Consider the following 26,026-nt stretch of genomic DNA (forward strand, 5'->3'; position numbering starts at 1 on the left):
AATTAATTATGGCTGTGTGGCAGGAAAAAGAAGGTATCGTTACATATTATACATATTTTATGAATTTGATATGGTATATATTAGGGCTGGATCAATATATCGATATACCGATACGTATCAGTTTTCAGCAGCACATCAAATATCGATACACAAACATGCTGTATATCGCTGTATCGTTTTAACAACTCAACCTACTGTTTTCGTTATAGAAATAGGAAATTCCAAACAAAATTTATTCTAAAACATCATTCAAGTGAGAGCATTGCAATCAAAAGGAAGTGTTTACAGCATCTGTGCTACCTAGATGGATTAGAAATGCCTTTTCATAACTAAAATACGAATTGACAGAAATTAATTAACACAGATGATAAACCGAATCAAATTTTTGGTAGATTTTTTCCAGTTATAGAATGTTTTATCAAAATTGTCTTTTATTGTCACAATATTCAAAGCACAATGGTCAACTGAATTTGAAAAAGAGGTCCACTGTATCGTCAATATGTATCATGTATTGTTTCAGTGTATTTTCAATACGTATCGTATCAGTTTAGACCTTCCAATACCCAGCCCTAGTATATATTTCTATAACAGGTCTTTACAAAGTTTTAATTTTTGTTCTGTGCCATTGTACTAATTAACATCCAGCTGAATTTTTACTCGAAAACATTTTTAGGTCACCTGACAATAGGTCATGATGACCTATTGCTTTTGTCAGTCGTCTTGCGTTGTGCGACGTCCATTAACATTTCCTTGTGAATGCGATAACTTGAGTACACCTTCATCAAGCTTAATGAATAGACAAACATTGGAAAGATCTCGAACGAGTTCGAAAATCAGCTTGATTCGACAGTATTTTAAGGAGTTATTGCCCTTTGTACTAATAATTAGTATTGGACCTTGTGAATGCGATAACTTTAGTTAATGTTCACCGAGCTTAACGAAACTTTGTATTTAGACTAACATTGGAAAGATCTCGCATGAGTTCGAAAATCAGCTTGATTTGACAGTAATTTACAGAGTTATTGCCCTCTGCACTTATAATTATTGTTGAACCTTGTGAATGTGATAACTTAAGTAAATATAAACCAAACTTAATGAAACTTTGTGTGAAGACGAACATTAGAAAGATATGAGACAACTTTGAAAATCAGCATTATTCAACAGTAATTTACAGAGTTATTGCCCTTGGCACTAATAATTACTATTGGACCTTGTGAACGTGATAACTTTAGTTAATATTCACCGAGCTCAATGAAACTTTGTATTTGGAAAGATCTCTGACGAGTCAAAAATCAGCTTGATTTGATAGTAATATATGGAGTTATTGCCCTTTGCAATTATAACTATTGAATCTTGTGAACATGATAACTTAAATATGCACCAAGCTTAATGAAACTTTTTATGTAGACTAACATTGGAAAGATCTCCGACAACTTTGAAAATCAGCTTGATTCAATGTAACTTACAGAGTTATTGCCCTTTGTGATTATAATTATTGAATCTTGTGAACATGAGTAACTATGATCCGAGCTTAATGTAATTTTGCATATAGACTAACATTGGAAATATCTCGAACAAGTTTGAAAATAAGCTTGATTCGACTCTTAATTTATCTACAGATTTATTGCCCTTTGCAATGTTAATGTCAGTAAATATGCACCAAAAAAATGCAAGTTTAAAGAAACTTTGTATGTAGACCTATTAAATGTACATGTATATAAGTTCTTATTTCGTGAACAAAAGACACTCAGTTTGCTAGTAAATTACATAACTAATTTGTATCAAATATCAGGTGACTGTTAAGGCCCATGGGCTTCTTGTTATTTGTTGATATAGAGTCAGAAAAGATAAAAAAATATCTGTTTACCATTCTTGTATGGAAACATTTTGTATCTCAAACCCCATACAGATTGGTAAGTCATATTATGGATTGACTTTGGTGAACTTGTGATAGGTAGTGATAGATACTGTTTTGAGTCTGTTATCTTGTGTTTCTGATTTTCTGTTTTGTTTTATCAGAGGACACATCAACTGAACCAGCATCTGGTAAAAACATATGTACTAATCTGGCTCAATGGAGAGCAAAGAGCAAGAAGGATGTGTCACAGACTTCCAAGAACAATAGCAAACCCCAACCAACTAAAGTCAAGAAACTACCTACAACTGGGTATGATCACTGTATACTGTAATCTCTGTATATATACACGCAAACCCCAACCAACTAAAGTCAAGAAACCACCTACCACTGGGTATAGTCACTGTACTAACTACATACATATACTGGGCATTCCATTTGCGGATTTGTGCCAGTTGTATAAGACAAACCTGCTGTATCTCAAATGGAACGCGCCTTATCAGCAGAACTGTACCGTAGGGTACTGAGAATATTTATATCTGATGAAATTACATGGATTGTTTATTTCAATCTGTGCCAAAACTATTTAGGTACAGAGGATTCCGCTTATTTGCATAGGTCATTTTCCAGAAGAAAATATGCAAATAACCGGAGTATTCGAATAGGCGGAGATGACATTTTGCACCTCCGTTTGACACCACACATATGTATGTGAATAGGCAAATAGATATCGTTTCGTTTACTTGATAAATACGTAAATTATTTACACTTAAAACAAACCACAAGTAATTATTTTCGAAGTTGTAAATCGATTTTAATTGTTTAATAACAAAAAATATTCCAATATTAGATTCTTGTTTACGTTAGATTGACACGTGAATATTTGAGAAACAGCTAAACGATCGATATCATATGCAATTAGATTCTACTAAACAGGATTGGATTTGTGTCTACAATTCTGAACCTAAATAATAAACAAATTTACGTACATTTGCCTGGCAAAATGAACTTACGATCGTGATTAAACTTCAAAGTGCCGATCAACTAATAGTGTTGCTTTTACACATGTGCATATGAATTCGAAAATGGCGGCAGGTGATGAAGCCATGCGTTCACTCGACCTAAATGTCTTTTGAGAATTCTCCCTGTATTGTTGATCTATACGGCGAATAGTTTGATAACATTTCAGAAATTAATGCATATTCAAGTAGCAATGAAACAATAAACGTAGCAAGTATCTTTTGTATCCTAAGCTTACATACTGTACGAAACTTGCGGTAGTCATTGTACGCCGACTTTGCATGCTTTTATGTCTCGTTCAACGAGACGCTTGATACGCACATGTCTGTCGTAGTCAACAAGACTCTGGTTGAACGAGACTACTCATGAATGGCGATTGTTGTAAGGAAGCATGGTTTCTCCAACCGATCGCGAACTAAGGTACGTTACGTTAATAAATAAACATATTTGAAAGTGCAAATGCTTTAATTAGATGTTTGAGTCAGTGAATATACTAAAGTTATGATCAACCGCTGCTGATGTAAATCGTAACAGCGTCGAATACCTTTGCAGATTCATGCATAAAATAACAAGCCATACTATAACGTTAATCTGTTACCAGGATGATTTCTAGTAAAAGCGAAGTATCTTGAAACATATATCGGCGAATTTCGCTAAAAATATATTGCAAAATTGAAAAATATTCGATTTTATTTTTAGAATTTCCCAAATATTTTATTCAAATAACCGGAGGTCATGTAAAAGTCTATGCAAATACACGGAGTTGAAAAACAAAGATAAAGAAGGAAAAAATCGGGACCGCAGAATTTTATGCAAATAACCGAAATATTTGAATAACCGTTATTCGATTATGTGGAGTCCTCTGTATTACTTTTATATCCATTTTATTGTTAAAACAGAAATCACTTGGTTTTTATATTCAAGGCTTATCTTTCATATGGGTACCGCTACTTCCATAACAAGAGAGTTGAATGGTCAACCTTTTTTTTTATCAGGCTTTTTTTGCTGACTGTCGACTCTCATTTCCAAAGCCCTGTTTCTTTGATGCGCCTTCCAATGTCAAATGAAGGCGGAAGGGAAAATGCAATAATATAAATATAGCTCTAACAGAGATAACATTGATGTGTACTTACAGTTTATGTTTTGATTATCCCCTTGTATAGTAAAACCATAACTTGATGCCTCATAAAGTAATATTTTATCGGATTAAGTTTGATGCATTCTTTCAGTAACATTTTGACCTAGTTTTTAATATGGCAGTTTGGTTACTACAAAAAACGGAATTCTGCCTGCTTGAATTCGAATTCCGTTTTTTGTAGTTACCAAAACCAAAAATGCTTGATCTGCCTTCACTTTTACTTGTATTCTGGCAGAATACAAGTAAAAGTGAAGGCAGATCAAGCATTTTAGTGACTTTGCAATTTGTCTTTTCTTCTAACCAGCTGGATCACTAAGATTATGAAGTTTTGTCTGGGTCTTGAAAGTTTATGTTAGGACGATGTAAATATTTGTTTTAGATGGATTTTATGGCTGATTTTGTCAAAATATTTGTTTATCTATGAAAAAGAGGTAGGCATTTGACATTGATGACTATCTAAATGTAATATAAAGGCTTTAAATTGTCACAATCCCAATTTTGAAGATGTAACCCTCAGCATCTGGTAAGTGTCTCGTCGTGTTTAGACCTCTAACATTGTTGGAGAAGAGTATCGCCATCATGGAAAATCCATATGCGTTCTTTTAGGCAGTGCTGTATAAATTTAGTACAACTGGCACGAATCCGTAAAAGAAATACACCTGTAATTAGATGATCTCTACATTATATACTGGGTATAGTCACTGTGTTCTCTGTGCTAAGTACATACTAGTGTTGTAACAATATATTAATTTGTATCACAGTTTAATACAAAAAAATGTTCATGTACATAACAACAAGCAATATAAACTGAAATGAGATTTAAAGTATCCAACACCTTTTCTTTTCCGCTGTAAACATGGCTGATCATTGCCATTGCAGTTTATTTGTTCATCAATGATTTAAAAATATCTCTTTATACAGTTTTGAGTACATAAAGGAGCATTTTTACCAGTACCTTACTATTGTCCATATAAAAAACCAATTTGTCATCTTTATCATACGGTGATTGATTATCATTGAATGTTCACAGAAACGTGTTGACCTGAATGATCACAAAAACATGTTGACGTGAATGTTCACAAAATTGTGTTGATGTTTTAGAGCTGAAGCCGTCCAAAAAGAAGAACCACGAAGTAGGTCAGCATCACTGAAGCGATCAAGGTCATTTAGAAGATCTGCAGACACAACAAATCTCTCCAGTTCAATGGATGGGAAGTCCTCTGATGGCCTAAAGAGGACCAATTCAATGAAAAGATCCATAAGTCAAACACTTACTAATAACATATCAGGCTCGTCGTTTGATAATAACTCGAAACGTCATCATTCTCGTGGACATTCCAGTGGACGTGCTAACTCAACAGATGGACAGACGCGCCAAAGATCAAGCTCTACTAGCTCTGATACAAAGGATGACCAAAAAGCTCCAGCCTCTAAGATGCCGAAGCTGACCTTTCCATCCACACCATCCTTCATGAAGTAAGTGAAGCTCTTATCTCAGGGCTTTGTCCACTGATTTAGAAAAAGGCTTGATTTTTGGAAGAAAGTTATGAAAAATAAAAGGACACCTTCCTGGCCCGATATTAACAAAAGAATTAATCATTTTAATGCAAATATGAATTATATTCTTGCGTAGTTTTATGAAATTCTTTTAGTAAAACAAAAAATGTTACTTTGAAGGAGGGCACCTACAACGAAAGTAAACGGAGAACAGTACAAGAAGGCTGAGGACAGGGAACTGGAAAAAATTGCCTTGATGAGAAATGAGTTGGCTAAAAAGCGTAAGCTAGCTCAAGAGTCGTACAAGAAAGCAATGACTGGCACAGCCAGTCAGCCTGTTGTTGCCATCAAACAACCAACAAAGACCCAAGAATTCCAGTTCCAGACAGATAGTCGCATTAAATCTACACATGCTATGGAGACCCGCAGTGAGAGCAAAGAAAGAGACTTTGTGGAATCTCTCCGTTCTAGGAGTACAGCCAAGACATCTGTAAGTTGGGTGTGAAATCATTCACATTGGATGATTTTACTGATTTGCTAATGGAAAATTAAGTCAATTCCATAAGCTGGTTATCTAGATGAGAAACCAAGTTCATGTAAAGTTATCAGGGATTTTGAATTATGGCACTTTGAGGTAATGTGAGTTTTAACTTAAATGATTAATTTTCATAACATTGAAGAAACAAATTATCAGTTTTTAAAAAAAAAATTGTTTTCAGCCCCAACAGACAAACCACAAGAGTGCCACTATCCCTAAACCATTCAAACTTACTGACTGTAAGAAGCGTAAGTTAGGCAGTATGGAGGATCTAAGTAAGGCAGACACCTTCCAGAGTATGGCTGAAAAAGTGAAGGCCTTCCACAGACAGACACCAGAGCGATTCAGGAGCAGGGGGCGTGTCGGCAGTGCTGACAAAAGTATGTTTACTAAGTTCAGGCTGTGCTGGTAAACGTGAATTTTAATATACTTTAGCTTTGTATTTCAGTGCTCCAGTTATTAAAACGATACACAGGTAAAATACCCATTAAAATCTGTCAATCACCCTAAAAATTTATGAATGGGTACTGATTACCGTTACAAATATTTGTATACATCCAGAAATAAAATCTTAAAATATTGTTACAAGACACAATCTACGGCGTTATGCAAGAAAAATAACCGTCTATTTTAATAACAGACAGTACAATTTTCTCATATTTTTGTACAGTCGCTATGTTGGTTATGGGTAACTGCAGTTACCCTATTCCGGTTCCCCCCTGAGGGATATGTTAAAAAAGTAATATATTAAAACTGTTTTATGATAGATGAGGTACATCGTGGAAGATCACGGTCACCTAACAAACTGACCCACCCAAAGACTCCCCAGTTTGAGACGAAGGGAAGGACACGATCCCACCATATACCATCTCAACAGGAGAGGGAGCAGGAGGAGATTCAGGAAATGAAAAAGTAATTTGATCATTTGTGGTGTTTAATAGTGACAAAACACTTTACATAATTAAACTGGTGATAGATTCACTGTGCAGAATATCACTTAAAGGTGTTAAATTACTGGCAACTTATAGGTTTATGGTATGTATGTATACATTGTTTTCTTACAGGATATTTAAGGTTAATAGATCTTCAATAGAAAAAATTGGTTTTAATTTCATTTTGGCTTTTGTATCTGAGAATGTTTTGTACAATGATCATCAGATAGTTTTATGCTATTCATTTTATTAGGAATCAGTTTAAAGCTCATCCTGTGAATGAGAGGATCTTGACAAACCCTAACACCGGTGTGAGGAAAATTCCATCTAAGCCTTTAACACACCCTGAAGAATTCCATCTAACGACGACAGATCGACGGACCCATGACAGTTCCACAGAGGACGAAAAATTTGAGTTTCATGCCAAACCAGCACCTAAAAAGATACTCGAAGGTCCAGTGGTAAGACAATTACTATTAATTGTTGATTAATTAATCAATTGATGATTGCTGCAATGAAAACTCGTTTATACAGCAGAAATTTCATTTTTATCCTTCTATTTAAGAATAGGAGAAATGATAAAAGATAAACAAACCAAGTAGTTAGTGATATCTCAATCTACCTGACAGACTAAGGATTTTATTAAAGCTAGACTTTATTACAGATAAAGGGTTCATTCAGTCAAAATATCTCTGACTTTAATAACAGTAATTATCTAATCTTGAATATAAAAACAACAATTCTTCCTATGAAGTGTGATGACTGTTATCGTCAGTTTGATTTACTCTGTAACATGAAATATCCTTAACCTTATTATCACTCATTGATAAAAAAAAATTTCTTAGTCAGCCCTGACCGTATACATTTGCATTGTTTTCCATTCATGACTAAACCATCATATATTGGATTTTATAGGGAATTAAACCAGCTAAGGTGGCTGCTGCAACTGTTCCTAAATCACCAGCATTTGCCTTGAAGAATCGAGTGCGCTTGCCTACTGAGTTTGAGGAATCTCAGGTATCCTACATTCCTTGTTTGAGAGTCAGTGAGACTGTCTAGTTGTTCACTCTATAATTTGCGTTTTTTAGGTCACCTGAGACGAAGTCTCAAGTAACCTATTCTAATCCTTTTTGTCCGTCGTGCGTTGTGTGTCCGTAAACAATTTACATTTACGACTTCTCTCCAAAACCGCTGAAGCAATTTCAATGAAATTTTGCACAAACCTTGCATAAGCCCATTAAAATTGTGAATTATATTACCCTTATCCCCTAGGGGGCTGTGGTAGGGGCCAAAAGGGGTAAAATTGGCTAAAATTTGAAAAATCTACTCCACTCAAAAATGTGGGAGAATCAAATACTCTTCATAGATAGAAAGGTCTCAAGGCTCTCTAAAAAATTTGTGAATTCTATGACCCTGGGGTCTCCGGTTTCCCCCTGGGGAGGGGATCAAGTTTACTATAGATTATATAGGGAAAACACATTTTTGAGCATTATTTGGTCATTAGATGTTGTCAGAAATATCCCTATGAATCCTATTAACAAATTTTCCATAGCTGACCCTTAGGGGCGGGGCCAAAAGGGGTCAAATAGGCCAAAACTTCAAAAATCTTCTGAAATTCTGGAACTGGTAGAATCAAATACTCTCATAGATTGAAAGGTCTTAAAGGGACATGAACCTTAGATAAGTTGTTCTGTATGCTTAGATATGGTTTTCATATGTTTATTGAATATTTTATTACAGGATTGGTTATCTAAAACGACTGGAAAAAATGGGGAATACCTACCACAAAAATGATAAAAATAGACCATCATATTCTATTTATGGAACACAAAACGAAAGCTGGTCGAAAGCAAGGTTATATTGTTCAACAGACTTGCTGATACAACAAGGAATATTAGTTGTCCACATTTTAAGATTATTTTCTAATTAATGATGGTTGACATATGAAGCTGTATTTGTTAATATTCGTTACAAAACAATTTGTATTTAGCGTATGAATGATAAGTCAAAAGTCAAACGAGACTTTTAATTCATTGAGGCACCTCAAAGAGAGATTCTTGACTTATTGCACATATGTACATCACGCAAGTATAAAGTGGGAAGTTGCTTCCGTCTCTTGCATTTCAGCGATCCATTGATATTTACCTACTTTCCCAATCGCGCACGTTACTGACTCTTGTCGTACTACGTTTTCTATCGGAATTAGTTTTTGTTCAGTTCACGCACGTTTTTGACCCACCATTTTGTTTACATTCATTAAATTTGTGCCGTGCATTGTGGGAGGTCACTAAAGTTCAGCACTACTATTTGTATCACACTCAGTCTACAAAATTCGACCGGGCCAGTTCAAAATACCGAAAGATGGAAATTCCATTATAATTATTTTATTTGACACATTTGCACAATAACTGATATATATTACTTAGTAAGGTATCTGACACATCTTAAATATGTATTTTACACAAATTTACAAGGTTTATTTAGGTTCACATCCCTTAAAGGTCCTTTACAAAAATTGTGAATTATTTGATACTGAGCTATACCCCCCCTGGGGGGTGTCAAGTTTACTACAGTTTATATAGGAAAAACACATTTCTGAACATAATTTGCTTATTTTTCATAGAAAATTAGTCAAACTGGGTTAGAATTATTAGCCTGAAATAGCATTTTAACACATATCCATATTGGTCCTGGCCGACCCCCAGGGGCCAGAAGGGTAAGGCCAAAAGGGGTCGAAGTGGTCAAAATTTCAAAATCTTCTCCACTCACAGATGTGGTAGAATCAAATACTCTTCATAGATAGAAAGGTCTATAGTTCCTCTACAAAAACTGAATTATATGACCCTGGGGTCTCGGGTTTCCCCCTGAGGAGGGGGTTTAGTTTACTATAGTTTATATAGGGGAAACACATTTTTGAGCATTATTTGGTCACTAACAATAGGAAATTAGTCAAATGTTGTCAGAATTATCCCTATGAGATGGCCATTGAATCCTATTAACAAATCTTCCATGACTGACCTCCGGGGGCCTTAGGGGCAGGGCCAAAAGGGGTCAAATAGGCTAAAACTTAAAAAATCTTCTTCTGAAATTCTGGAACTGGTAGAATCAAATACTCTTCATAGATTGGAAGGTCATAAGGTCCTTTACAAAAATCATGAATTTCATGGCCTTCGGATCTCAGATTTTTCCATGGGGAGGGGGTCAAATTTACTTTAGTTTATGCACTGTATAGGAAAAACACATTTATGAACATTATTTGCTTACTTTTCATAGGAAATTAACCAATCTGGTTTAGGATTATTAGCCTGAGATAGCATTTTAACGTCATATCCATATTGGTACTAGTCAACCCCAAGGTGCCAGAGGGCTGGGTCAAAAGGGGTCAAAATGGATGACATTTCAGAAATCTTTCTTCTGAATTCACAGATTTGATGGAACAAATACTCTTCATAGATCAAAAAGTCAAATATATAAAATTACTGACTGACTTCAAGGGCCTGATGGGCCAATATATAGTGGTTATATATCTTTGTTTCATTCTGTATATGAACTCAGGTGACAGTTAAGGCCCATAGGCTTCTTGTTTAGAATGTGAACTGAGTAGTTGAAATTAAACAGATTCTTGCAGTGATAAAGTTCAATTATAACAATTTAGATGTATCTTTGCATATGAAATAAACAACCAAATTTGAAAGTATGAATCAAAGGTGCACATGTGTTGAATCAGTGAACATAAAGAAAAATGTAAATATTCAGTAATCAACTGTCTTAGAGAAAGTTCATTGTAATCAATATCCATTGTAAAGTCTCCTGGTACTGATAGCAGGGGAAAATTTCATTTTATAACGTGTTAAAAATACAATTAGCAGTTGTGTGATAAACTTACAGACTGAACCACAAAAAGTGAAGGCTAATCCAGTACCTCATGTAGGAGTGCCATTCCAGCCCAAACTCGGCCATAAGAGCACAGTTCCAGAGCCTTTTACTTTTGAGGAGAGAGATCAGACTGTCAGGGCAAAGAAGGAGGAGAAAATCAAGGAAATATTGGAAGAAGAAAAAAGGGTAAAACATGTTTTCTTTTTATACTTGTTTTAAAGGGTTTGTGACACAAAAAGTGATAAGCTGTCTATAGATCAGGCCCCCTTTAAGATCATCAAAATACCCCCATTCCATGGGGATGGCAAATACACACACTGAGATACCAGGCTATACATAGGGCCATCTGGGCAGAAATATATATATATATGCAAAAATTTATTGCGATAACGAAGCTGGTTCACCGACTGGCTCACCGCTGCTGATGAGACAGACACGAATAGAGCTTAACACCTAAACTTACAGTTATCTTATCCTGTGTTTCACATGAAATAATTACAGGCTGTCATTATAAATTCAGTGTGGTGCAATGTGCTGCTTATGGCTGCTATAACAATCACAGAAATAAGATAAGTTAAAATAAGATAAGTTTTTTAAAACAAGTTCTTTTGCTTTCCAAAGAAGAAGAGTATTCAAAATACATGGACACACAGTGTCAATTTTGAGGTGACAGAAAATCACCATTTGTGTGATTTGTGTGAATGGGGTTTTATATGGAGACATTAAATTACTTCAGGATCAATTAAATTCATGTTTGAAAAGGTGACCTATTATCTATGACCTAATAATGGTATTTATTGTACATTTATTGTGTCGCCTGCAACGCAAGGGCGACACTTAGGTATTACTATGTTGGTGTCGGCGGCGGCGGTGTCGGCGTCCTGGAAACGGTTTCCGTGCGATAACTGAAGTATTTATTGTCCGATTTCAACCAAATTTGGTATATAGCTTTATATCAATGAGATCTCTAATGAGTTTGATAATGGTCAAAATCCGTCAATATTTGTAAGAGTTACGGGACTTTAAAATCGTCAAAACAGAAAAATCCATGGTTTCCGCTCAATAACTTAATTTTTATCATACAATTTCAACCAAATTTCATAAATTGTTTTAAATCAATGAGATCTTAGATGAGTTCAATAATGGTCAGAATCCGTCAATATTTGCAAGAATTACGGGACTTTGAAATCATCACAACAGAAAAATCCATGGTTTTCGCTCAATTACTTAAATATTTATTGTCCGATTTCAACCAAATTTGGTATGTTGCTTTATAATAATGAGATCTTAGATGGGTATGATACTGGTCAAAATCTGCCAATATTTGCAAGAGTTACGGGACCTTAAAATAGTCGAAATATGGCTTCCGCTTGAAAATTTTAGTATTTATTGTCCGATTTCAACCAAATTTGGTATATTGCTTTATATCAATGAGATCTTAGATGGGTTCGATACTTTTCAAAACCCATCAATATTTGCAAGAGATATGGAACTTGATTACTTCACCTAAATTATTAACAATATTTTCAAGTGTAAATAACTATTTTTTGTGATGCTGTGCAGGCGACACATCCACTTCCGTGGAATTCTTGTATAGGAGATTTCAGAAAAGATGGCGATGACGTCACACAAAGGTACATCCGGGCGCTCAAAGGTACAACTCCGTTATATCTACACATAAACATAGAGGGAAAACAGCCGCTTGCGATGTTTGTTTACATTTAATTGTAATAAATAGTACGACAATCCGAGAACTATTGCGTTATTTTATTTATAAAAAGGGTAAGTAAAAATATTTAACAATAATATTTAGATATAAACATCTGGTATTTATATATTTTACTCCGTTTATACTCCATTTTCTACCGCCACGAGAAAAAAACACGTATAAACATTGACAGAAGTTACAAAACTGACAGAAACTACAAATTAAATTCCAAGTTTCCCCAAATATTATACTGATATTTTAATAAGCAATTACAGTTTTCTAAGTCTTACTTGGTAAAACACCTTACGATGTGTGATTATGACCAAATTAAAATTTGCCTTCGTAGATACCCAAGCGCACTGCAGCCATTACGTACAGTACTGCCGAGATCCCGAATTTCGTCATTTTTCATAGTCACAAAATTATGTATTCTGGTTAACTTTTCCGTTAGAAATTTTGGAATTTAGTTTATAACATTCAAATGAGTCATTTTATAGTTACTTTTTATCATATTTTTAAACAAAACTTCGAGTATTTTAGAATTCTCAAAGCCGTGCGCAATGTGTCCTGGTCGGCATTTATACATCGTAGTAATTACGATCTACATTGTAGCTATATTCATAAATCTAAATGTAGTCTATCTAACATGTATTCAAATTATTTAAAAGTAATATCACCTAAATTTGGGACTTCACATAACGGCACATGGAATAAAAATGATTAAGAAATAAAAAATAAACTCATGAAATTGAACGATTTCACTATTTTATTTTTCGAGATATCGGCAGCCATACTGTACGTCTACGTACACATACATTTATATCTTCATTTATGTGTAACGGTGGTTTATACCATTCATTTAAAATAATATATACATGGGAAATAACGAAATATATATATTTTACAAGTACTTATTGAGATATGTGTTGGTAATTACGTATAAATATTATTAATTTCCCAATTATCGGCTGTTGCCCGGGGTGATCTACATGTACCAGCGAAGCCATGCACGAGCGGCCGTGGTCTGGCCAGGTGGTTCACATTTCGTTATATTTATATTAAATAGTGTTATGAACAGATTTTTCGTGTATAACAGAAATATGATACATTGAAATCAATTATCTATTCATAACTTTTTCACAATATGGATTTCTACATGTGAACAAAAAGCGGGTACGTGTGACGGCCCGGCACCGCTTCGCAAGCTGGCTTCAACACAAAATCTAAACAAATATATTTAGCAATAAAAAATTGTAAATATAAATGTCTGTAACCTCTGAAACAATAGGAAACTATTTTGAAATCAGAATTTGCAAGTATGAAAGTGTATACTTTTGTCAACGTATCGATTGTGTATCAGGGATGTACGTATCTGTTATTGTTTTTATTAGTCGCCATACCGTGTTTGTACCTTTGAGGACCCGGATGTAAACTTTCTGTGACGTCACGCCATCTTTTCTGAAATCTCCTATTATAATTACTCAGCCCTGTTTGTTAGTAAACATTATACATGGAATGTGCGTGTTTCAAATGTTTGTTTGCTTGTAGCAACTAAAGGGCAATTTATCATCACCATTGCCTGCTACTAAATTACTCATAAGAATGCTACAGTACACATTATTAAATAGATAATTGCATGATATCAGTAATAGTATCTGGCTGTGTAGTCATATAAATACATTATATCGAGAAGAGGGTTGATGTAATGTATATAAATATTGCAACAAAAATAACATTTCGTTAATAATAAATATATCAATAGGTAAAATTAATAACAATATAAACAATTTACAGAGATGTTTTTTATTGAAAACTATGCTATTGACATAATATATCTCACGACAGCAGACCGTAGATTCCGATTCCGTAACCATTAGATCACAGAAACCACATGAACACCTGTTGAAAATAAAAAATATAACTAAATATGTATCGGCAACATAAAATGGAAAAATTGACTTTTGGTAATTGAACCATGTACTTAACTTTGTCTCACAGTAGTAACCAATGTCATTATCATACATTCCTCTGTTGTTAAGAATATAATCCTCATTTACCGAATTCTTCAATTGTTTATTGACATAGTAATAAAGTGTATTGCACATTGTTGTCATTGATGTTGATTAATAAGAGACATTTTATTGCGATACATGTATATTTCTAATATGTAGGTATGTAAAATTAGTGTAGTAATTATATAAGTCGTAAGTCACTGATATCAATCATACAAATGCATTAAGATTAATGCATTTATAATGTAATAAAAGGAGAAATTCATTGTTCTCAATGGATAATTTTAATGTAAAAGAAAATATATTATGTAAGATATATTACAGATTATATTCACTTATTAAAAAGAAATTCTCTGATGAATACCCATGACGGCATCCACATCTATATTTAATGCTAATAAATTAAAATAATTATAGGTGTATTACCAACCATGCTGTGTTTGTCAACCGATCCTCTTGATTACCTTCTTGGTTTTTTTGATCAGCATCTGAAACATCTGCCGATGTTATCCCCCTTCTCTGTAGAAAGCGAATTATCAGTGTTCATCAAAGAGTCAAACTGGTATGGGATACTGTCTGGAACAAAACCCAAAGCAGGGATATCACTTTCATTGTTTTCCACTGCAAATATTTAAAAAAAAAAAAATACTAGAAGACTAGTTTTTCTCTATAAATATACAGTATCTACAGCAGACAGCAGAGCATGGTGAAACGGATGATGCGTTGGTACCATGTGACCGGCTAGCTCATTAAAGTTTTCTCAGCCGCAGCAATTTACCTTCACTGCCTTAAAGTAGATAAACAGCTTTGCGGAGTGCTGTGAAATGTGTGTCAGCTAACATTGATTGGGGTCAAACTATCAGAAAATGTATAAAAAGGTTTTTGTGTTACAAACCCTTTAAGGTTAAAGTGAAGTACACCAAAGTAAAATGTATGCATTGATAGATAACATACTGGCTATTAATATCTTCATATATTTTATGTGTTGTAAACATTTTAAAGTAAAAGGTAAATATTATAAAGTTTTGATTAGTGTATATTTTCAATTCAGGCACGAGAGTTTCAAGCTCAGGGTTTCCCTAGCCAGATATGTGATACACTTCCTCAGAAACAAACCAAACCTCCGACTCGAGCACAGCCTTTCCATTTTGACATTGATGTGAGAGGAGCGAAGCGAGCAGAGGAATGGAGTCGTAAGGTACATGTACGTCTCCTACTTAATTATCAGGGTCCCGTATCTTCCTACAGTCATCACTGAGTAATGTGTGTCTGTCTGGCTTCCAAGTATTTTCCCAAAAAACTTTTGGAACTGCACAAGCTGATGTGCAATAGTCTTCTATTTTTCCCCCCAGAATAATTCAAGAAGACACTGAATACTATGGTCATAGATTTAAAGAGGTCTGGAAATTCACATTGGCAGCAGTGGTCCCTAAAGAGTCTTTTTGTTTTGTTTATGTCAGTTTTCCATAAAAATCGGTATTAGTGGTGTTTGGGGTCACTAGTCATTTTATGGTGTCAACTTATCAGGGGTGACGTGGTTTAAGTTATTGGATAACACAGGAATATGTTTATGTCCCTGTGTATTTGTGTATCTGTGATGTTATGTATGTCTTGTTGGAGTTTACACTGTCGGTAATGATTTACACATTGACAGAGTTCACATGGTCAGTAATGTTTTACACATTGACAGAGTTTACACTGTCGGTAATGTTTTACAGATTGACAGAGTTTACATGGTCGGTAATGTTTTACAGACTGACAGAGTTTACATGGTCGGTAATGATTTACACATTGACAGAGTTTACACTGTCGGTAATGATTTACACATTGACAGAGTTTACACTGTCGGTAATGTTTTACACATTGACAGAGTTTACATGGTCGGTAATGTTTTACACATTGACAGAGTTTACATGGTCGGTAATGTTTTACACATTGACAGAGTTTACATGGTCTGTAATGTTTTACAGATTGACAGAGTTTACACTGTCGGTAATGTTTTACACATTGACAGAGTTTACATGGTCGGTAATGTTGTACACATTGACAGAGTTTACATGGTCAGTAATGTTTTACACATTGACAGAGTTTACATGGTCGGTAATGTTTTACACATTGACAGAGTTTACATGGTCGGTAATGTTTTACACATTGACAGAGTTTACATGGTCGGTAATGTTTTACAGATTGACAGAGTTTACATGGTCGGTAATGTTGTACACATTGACAGAGTTTACATGGTCGGTAATGTTTTACACATTGACAGAGTTTACATGGTCGGTAATGTTTTACAGATTGACAGAGTTTACATGGTCGGTAATGTTTTACACATTGACAGAGTTTACATGGTCGGTAATGTTTTACACATTGACAGAGTTTACATGGTCGGTAATGTTGTACACATTGACAGAGTTTACATGGTCGGTAATGTTGTACACATTGACAGAGTTTACATGGTCGTTAATGTTTTACAGATTGACAGAGTTTACACTGTCGGTAATGTTTTACAGATTGACAGAGTTTACATGGTCGGTAATGTTTTACACATTGACAGAGTTTACATGGTCGGTAATGTTGTACACATTGACAGAGTTTACATGGTCGGTAATGTTTTACAGACTGACAGAGTTTACACTGTCGGTAATGTTTTACAGACTGACAGAGTTTACATGGTCAGTAATGTTTTACACATTGACAGAGTTTACACTGTTGGTAATGTTTTACACATTGACAGAGTTTTCATGGTCGGTAATGTTTTACACATTGACAGAGTTTACACTGTTGGTAATGTTTTACACATTGACAGAGTTTACATGGTCAGTAATGTTTTACACATTGACAGGTAATGTTTTACACATGACAGAGTTTACATGGTCGGTAATGTTTTACACATTGACAGAGTTTACATGGTCGGTAATGTTTTACACATTGACAGAGTTTACATGGTCGGTAATGTTTTACACATTGACAGAGTTTACATGGTCGGTAATGTTTTACACATTGACAGATTTTACATGGTCGTAATGTTTTACACATTGACAGAGTTTACATGGTCGGTAATGTTTTACACATTGACAGAGTTTACATGGTCGGTAATGTTTTACACATTGACAGAGTTTACATGGTCGGTAATGTTTTACACATTGACAGAGTTTACATGGTCGGTAATGTTTTACACATTGACAGAGTTTACATGGTCGGTAATGTTTTTACACATTGACAGAGTTTACATGGTCGGTAATGTTTTACACATTGACAGAGTTTACATGTCGGTAATGTTTTACACATTGACAGAGTTTACATGGTCGGTAATGTTTTACAGAGTTACATGGTCGGTAATGTTTTACATTGACAGAGTTACATGTCGGTAATGTTTTACACATTGACAGAGTTTTACATGGTCGGTAATGTTTTACACATTGACAGAGTTTACATGGTCGGTAATGTTTTACACATTGACAGAGTTTACATGGTCGGTAATGTTTTACACATTGACAGAGTTTACACTGTTGGTAATGTTTTACACATTGACAGAGTTTACATGGTCGGTAATGTTTTACAGACTGACAGAGTTTACATGGTCGGTAATGTTGTACACATTGACAGAGTTTACATGGTCGGTAATGTTTTACAGATTGACAGAGTGTACACTGTCGGTAATGTTTTACACATTGACAGAGTTTACACTGTCGGTAATGTTGTACACATTGACAGAGTTTACATGGTCGGTAATGTTGTTTTACACATTGACAGAGTTTACATGGTCGGTAATGTTTTACACATTGACAGAGTTTACACTGTCGGTAATGTTGTACACATTGACAGAGTTTACACTGTCGGTAATGTTTTACACATTGACAGAGTTTACATGGTCGGTAATGTTTTACACATTGACAGAGTTTACATGGTCGGTAATGTTTTACACATTGACAGAGTTTACATGGTCGGTAATGTTTTACACATTGACAGAGTTTACATGGTCGGTAATGTTGTACACATTGACAGAGTTTACATGGTCGGTAATGTTTTACACATTGACAGAGAGTTTTCATGGTCGGTAATGTTTTACACATTGACAGAGTTTTCATGGTCGGTAATGTTTTACACATTGACAGAGTTTACACTGTCGGTAATGTTGTACACATTGACAGAGTTTACACTGTCGGTAATGTTGTACACATTGACAGAGTTTACACTGTCGGTAATGTTTTACACATTGACAGAGTTTACACTGTCGGTAATGTTGTACACATTGACAGAGTTTACATGGTCGGTAATGTTTTACACATTGACAGAGTTTACATGGTCGGTAATGTTTTGACAGGTTTACATGGTCGGTAATGTTTACACATTGACAGAGTTTACATGGTCGGTAATGTTTTACACATTGACAGAGTTTACATGGTCGGTTATGTTTTACACATTGACAGAGTGTACACTGTCGGTAATGTTTTACACATTGACAGAGTTTTCATGGTCGGTAATGTTTTACACATTGACAGAGTTTACATGGTCGGTAATGTTTTACACATTGACAGAGTTTACATGGTCGGTAATGTTTTACACATTGACAGAGTTTACATGGTCGGTAATGTTTTACACATTGACAGAGTTTACATGGTCGGTAATGTTTTACACATTGACAGAGTTTTACACTGGTTGGTAATGTTTTACACATTGACAGAGTTTACATGGTCAGTAATGTTTTACACATTGACAGAGAGTTTACATGGTCAGTAATGTTTTACACATTGACAGAGTTTACATGGTCGGTAATGTTTTACACATTGACAGAGTTTACATGGTCAGTAATGTTTTACACATACAGAGTTTACATAATGACATGACAGAGTTTACATGGTCGGTAATGTTTTACACATTGACAGAGTTTACATGGTCGGTAATGTTTTACACATTGACAGAGTTTACAATGACAGGTTTCATGGTCGGTAATGTTTTACACATTGACAGAGTTTACATGGTCGGTAATGTTTTACACATTGACAGAGTTTACATGGTCGGTAATGTTTTACACATTGACAGAGTTTACATGGTCGGTAATGTTTTACACATTGACAGAGTTTACATGGTCGGTAATGTTTTACACATTGACAGAGTTTACATGGTCGGTAATGTTTTACACATTGACAGAGTTTACATGGTCGGTAATGTTTTACACATTGACAGAGTTTACACTGTTGGTAATGTTTTACACATTGACAGAGTTTACATGGTCAGTAATGTTTTACACATTGACAGAGTTTACATGGTCAGTAATGTTGTACACATTGACAGAGTTTACATGGTCGGTAATGTTTTACAGACTGACAGAGTTTACATGGTCAGTAATGTTTTACAGACTGACAGAGTTTACATGGTCAGTAATGTTTTACACATTGACAGAGTTTACATGGTCGGTAATGTTTTACACATTGACAGAGTTTACATGGTCGGTAATGTTTTACACATTGACAGAGTTTACAGTAATGTTTTACACATTGACAGAGTTTACATGGTCGGTAATGTTTTACACATTGACAGAGTTTACATGGTCGGTAATGTTTTACACATTGACAGAGTTTACACTGGTCGGTAATGTTTTACAGATTGACAGAGTTTACATGGTCGGTAATGTTTTACACATTGACAGAGTTTACATGGTCGGTAATGTTTTACACATTGACAGAGTTTACATGGTCGGTAATGTTTTACACATTGACAGAGTTTACATGGTCGGTAATGTTTTACACATTGACAGAGTTTACATGGTCGGTAATGTTTTACACATTGACAGAGTGTACACTGTCGGTAATGTTTTACACATTGACAGAGTTTACATGGTTGGTAATGTTTTACACATTGACAGAGTTTACACTGTCGGTAATGTTTTACACATTGACAGAGTTTACACTGTTGGTAATGTTTTACACATTGACAGAGTTTACATGGTCGGTAATGTTTTACACATTGACAGAGTTTACATGGTCGGTAATGTTTTACACATTGACAGAGTTTACATGGTCGGTAATGTTTTACAGATTGACAGAGTGTACACTGTCGGTAATGTTTTACACATTGACAGAGTTTACATGGTCGGTAATGTTTTACAGATTGACAGAGTGTACACTGTCGGTAATGATTTACACATTGACAGAGTTTACATGGTTGGTAATGTTTTACAGATTGACAGAGTGTACACTGTCGGTAATGTTGTACACATTGACAGAGTTTACATGGTCGGTAATGTTTTACAGATTGACAGAGTTTACATGGTCGGTAATGTTTTACACATTGACAGAGTTTACATGGTCGGTAATGTTTTACACATTGACAGAGTTTACATGGTCGGTAATGTTTTACACATTGACAGAGTTTACATGGTCGGTAATGTTGTACACATTGACAGAGTTTACATGGTCGGTAATGTTTTACACATTGACAGAGTTTACATGGTCGGTAATGTTTTACACATTGACAGAGTTTACACTGTCGGTAATGTTGTACACATTGACAGAGTTTACACTGTCGGTAATGTTTTACACATTGACAGAGTTTACATGGTCGGTAATGTTTTACACATTGACAGAGTTTACATGGTCGGTAATGTTTTACACATTGACAGTAAGTTTTACACATTGACAGAGTTTCATGGTTAATGTTTTACACATTGACAGAGTTTACACTGGTCGGTAATGTTTTACACATTGACAGAGTTTTCACATGTCGGTAATGTTTTACACATTGACGGAGTTTACACTGTCGGTAATGTTGTACAATTGACAGAGTTTACATGTCGGTAATGTTTACACATTGACAGAGTTTACATGTCGTAATGTTTTACACATTGACAGAGTTTACATGGTCAGTAATGTTTTACACATTGACAGAGTTTACATGGTCAGTAATGTTTTACACATTGACAGAGTTTCATGGTCTATGTTTAGCAGTTTACATGTCGTAATGTTTTACACATTGACAGAGTTTACATGGTCGGTAATGTTTTACACATTGACAGAGTTTACATGGTCGGTAATGTTTTACACATTGACAGAGTTTACATGGTCGGTAATTTTACATGACAGAGTTTACATGGTCGGTAATGTTTTACACATTGACAGAGTTTACATGGTCGGTAATGTTTTACAGATTGACAGAGATGGTCGGTATGTTTTACACATTGACAGAGGTCGGTAATGTTTTACACATTGACAGAGTTTACATGGTCGGTAATGTTTTACACATTGACAGAGTTTACATGTCGGTAATGTTTTACACATTGACAGAGTTTACATGGTCGTAATGTTTTACACATTGACAGAGTTTACATGGAGTAATGTTTTACACATTGACAGAGTTTACATGGTCGGTAATGTTTTACACATTGACAGAGTTTACATGGTCAGTAATGTTTTACACATTGACAGAGTTTACATGGTCGGTAATGTTTTACAGACTGACAGAGTTTACATGGTCAGTAATGTTTTACACATTGACAGAGTTTTACATGGTCAGTAATGTTTTACACATTGACAGAGTTTACATGGTCGGTAATGTTTTTACACATTGACAGAGTTTACATGGTCGGTAATGTTTTACACATTGACAGAGTTTACACTGTCGGTAATGTTTTACACATTGACAGAGTTTACATGGTCGGTAATGTTTTACACATTGACAGAGTGTACACTGTCGGTAATGTTTTACACATTGACAGAGTTTACATGGTCAGTAATGTTTTACACATTGACAGAGTTTACATGGTCAGTAATGTTTTACACATTGACAGAGTTTACATGGTCGGTAATGTTTTACACATTGACAGAGTTTACATGGTCGGTAATGTTTTACACATTGACAGAGTTTACATGGTCGGTAATGTTTTACACATTGACAGAGTTTACATGGTCGGTAATGTTTTACAGATTGACAGAGTTTACACTGTCGGTAATGTTTTACACATTGACAGAGTTTACATGGTCGGTAATGTTTTACACATTGACAGAGTGTTTACACTGTCGGTAATGTTTTACACATTGACAGAGTTGTTTTACATGGTTGGTAATGTTTTACAGATTGACAGAGTTTACACTGTCGGTAATGTTTTACACATTGACAGAGTTTACATGGTCGGTAATGTTTTACAGATTGACAGAGTTACACTGTCGGTAATGTTGTACACATTGACAGAGTTTACATGGTCGGTAATGTTTTACACATTGACAGAGTTTACATGGTCGGTAATGTTTTACACATTGACAGAGTTTACATGGTCGGTAATGTTTTACACATTGACAGAGATGTACATGGTCGGTAATGTTTTACACATTGACAGAGTTTACATGGTCGGTAATGTTTTACACATTGACAGAGTTTACATGGTCGGTAATGTTTTACACATTGACAGAGTTTACACTGTCGGTAATGTTTTACACATTGACAGAGTTTACACTGTCGGTAATGTTTTACACATTGACAGAGTTTACACTGTCGGTAATGTTGTACATGACAGAGTACATGTTGTTTACACATTGACAGAGTTTACATGGTCGGTAATGTTTTACACATTGACAGAGTTTACATGTCGGTAATGTTTTACACATTGACAGAGTTTACATGGTCAGTAATGTTTTACACATTGACAGAGTTTACATGGTCGGTAATGTTTTACACATTGACAGAGTTTTCATGGTCGGTTATGTTTTACACATTGACAGAGTGTACACTGTCGGTAATGTTTTACACATTGACAGAGTTTTCATGGTCGGTAATGTTTTACACATTGACAGAGTTTTACACTGTCGGTAATGTTTTACACATTGACAGAGTTTTCATGGTCGGTAATGTTTTACACATTGACGGCGTGTACACTGTCGGTAATGTTGTACAGATTGACAGAGTTTACACTGTTGGTAATGTTGTACACATTGACAGAGTTTACATGGTCAGTAATGTTTTACAGATTGACAGAGTTTACATGGTCAGTAATGTTTTACACATTGACAGAGTTTACATGGTCAGTAATGTTTTACACATTGACAGAGTTTACATGGTCAGTAATGTTTTACACATTGACAGAGTTTACATGGTCGGTAATGTTTTACATGGTCGGTAATGTTTTACACATTGACAGAGTTTACATGGTCGGTAATGTTTTACACATTGACAGAGTTTACATGGTCGGTAATGTTTTACACATTGACAGAGTTTACATGGTCGGTAATGTTTTACAGACTGACAGAGTTTACATGGTCGGTAATGTTGTACACATTGACAGAGTTTACATGGTCGGTAATGTTTTACACATTGACAGAGTTTACATGGTCGGTAATGTTTTACACATTGACAGAGTTTACATGGTCGGTAATGTTTTACACATTGACAGAGTTTACATGGTCGGTAATGTTTTACACATTGACAGAGATGTTTTACACATTGACAGAGTCTGGGTAATGTTTTACACATTGACAGAGTTTACATGGTCGGTAATGTTTTACACATTGACAGAGTTTACACTGTCGGTAATGTTTTACACATTGACAGAGTTTACATGGTCGGTAATGTTTTACAGACTGACAGAGTTTACATGGTCGGTAATGTTTTACAGACTGACAGAGTTTACATGGTCGTAATGTTTTGGTAATGTTTTACAGTTACATGACAGAGTGTACACTGTCGGTAATCTTTTACACATTGACAGAGTTTACACTGTCGGTAATGTTGTACACATTGACAGAGTTTACACTGTCGGTAATGTTTTACACATTGACACATTGACAGAGTTTACATGGTCAGTAATGTTTTACACATTGACAGAGTTTACATGGTCGGTAATGTTTTACACATTGACAGAGTGTACACTGTCGGTAATGTTTTACACATTGACAGAGTTTTCATGGTCGGTTATGTTTTACACATTGACAGAGTGTACACTGTCGGTAATGTTTTACACATTGACAGAGTTTACACTGTCGGTAATGTTTTACACATTGACAGAGGTTTACATGGTCGGTAATGTTTTACACATTGACGAGTTTATGTCGGTAATGTTTTACACATTGACTAGGTTGGTAATGTGTAATGTTTACACATTGACAGAGTTTACATGGTCAGTAATGTTTTACACATTGAGTTTACAGTAAGTTTTACAGTTTACATGGTCAGTAATGTTTTACACATTGACAGAGTTTACATGGTCAGTAATGTTTTTACACATTGACAGAGTTTACATGGTCGTAATGTTTTTACACATTGACAGAGTTTACATGGTCGTAATGTTTTACACATGACAGAGTTTACATGGTCGGTAATGTTTTACACATTGACAGAGTTTACATGGTCGGTAATGTTTTACACATTGACAGAGTTTACATGGTCGGTAATGTTTTACACATTGACAGAGTTTACATGGTCGGTAATGTTTTACACATTGACAGAGTTTACATGGTCGGTAATGTTTTACACATTGACAGAGTTTACATGGTCGGTAATGTTTTACACATTGACAGAGTTTACATGGTCGGTAATGTTTTACACATTGACAGAGTTTACATGGTCGGTAATGTTTTACACATTGACAGAGTTTACATGGTCGGTAATGTTTTACAGATTGACAGAGTTTACATGGTCGGTAATGTTTTACACATTGACAGAGTTTACATGTGTAATGTTTTACACATTGACAGAGTTTACATGGTCGGTAATGTTTACATGACGTTTTACACATTGACAGAGTTTACATGTGTAATGTTTTACACATTGACGAGACATGTTGTTTTTATTTACTGTGGTAATGTTTTACACATTGACAGAGTTTACATGGTCGGTAATGTTTTACACATTGACAGAGTTTACACTGTCGGTAATGTTTTACACATTGACAGAGTTTACATGGTCGGTAATGTTTTACACATTGACAGAGTTTACATGGTCGGTAATGTTTTACACATTGACAGAGTGTACACTGTCGGTAATGTTTTACACATTGACAGAGTTTTCATGGTCGGTAATGTTTTACACATTGACAGAGTGTACACTGTCGGTAATGTTTTACACATTGACAGAGTTTTCATGGTCGGTAATGTTTTACACATTGACGGCGTGTACACTGTCGGTAATGTTGTAATGTTTTACACATTGACAGAGTTTTCACTGTCGGTAATGTTTTACACATTGACAGAGTGTACACTGTCGGTAATGTTGTACAGATTGACAGAGTTTACACTGTTGGTAATGTTGTACACATTGACAGAGTTTACATGGTCAGTAATGTTTTACAGATTGACAGAGTTTACATGGTCAGTAAGTTTACATGTTTTACACATTGACAGAGTTTACATGGTCAGTAATGTTTTACACATTGACAGAGTTTACATGGTCAGTAATGTTTTACACATTGACAGAGTTTACATGGTCAGTAATGTTTTACACATTGACAGAGTTTACATGGTCGG

At 35.0% G+C, this 26,026-nt stretch overlaps 1 protein-coding gene across 3 annotated transcripts in view; it reads left to right on the plus strand.

The window, feature by feature from the left end:
• Positions 1-26,026, plus strand: part of LOC138316222 (targeting protein for Xklp2 homolog) — a 31,934-nt gene that overhangs the window by 4,151 nt on the left and 1,757 nt on the right. For 2 of the 3 annotated variants that reach the window (XM_069257812.1, XM_069257813.1), the window contains exons 4-12: positions 2,020-2,167; positions 5,115-5,489; positions 5,691-6,000; positions 6,230-6,428; positions 6,816-6,960; positions 7,234-7,441; positions 7,896-7,997; positions 10,869-11,042; positions 15,628-15,780. In XM_069257812.1, coding sequence (XP_069113913.1) covers positions 2,020-2,167; positions 5,115-5,489; positions 5,691-6,000; positions 6,230-6,428; positions 6,816-6,960; positions 7,234-7,441; positions 7,896-7,997; positions 10,869-11,042; positions 15,628-15,780 — 1,814 coding nt within the window. The remainder of the gene's footprint in view (positions 1-2,019; positions 2,168-5,114; positions 5,490-5,690; positions 6,001-6,229; positions 6,429-6,815; positions 6,961-7,233; positions 7,442-7,895; positions 7,998-10,868; positions 11,043-15,627; positions 15,781-26,026) is intronic. The other variant, XM_069257814.1, reaches the window with a different exon arrangement.

This window comes from Argopecten irradians, chromosome 2 (assembly GCF_041381155.1).
Source record: "Argopecten irradians isolate NY chromosome 2, Ai_NY, whole genome shotgun sequence".
Taxonomy (NCBI): Eukaryota; Metazoa; Mollusca; class Bivalvia; order Pectinida; family Pectinidae; genus Argopecten; species Argopecten irradians.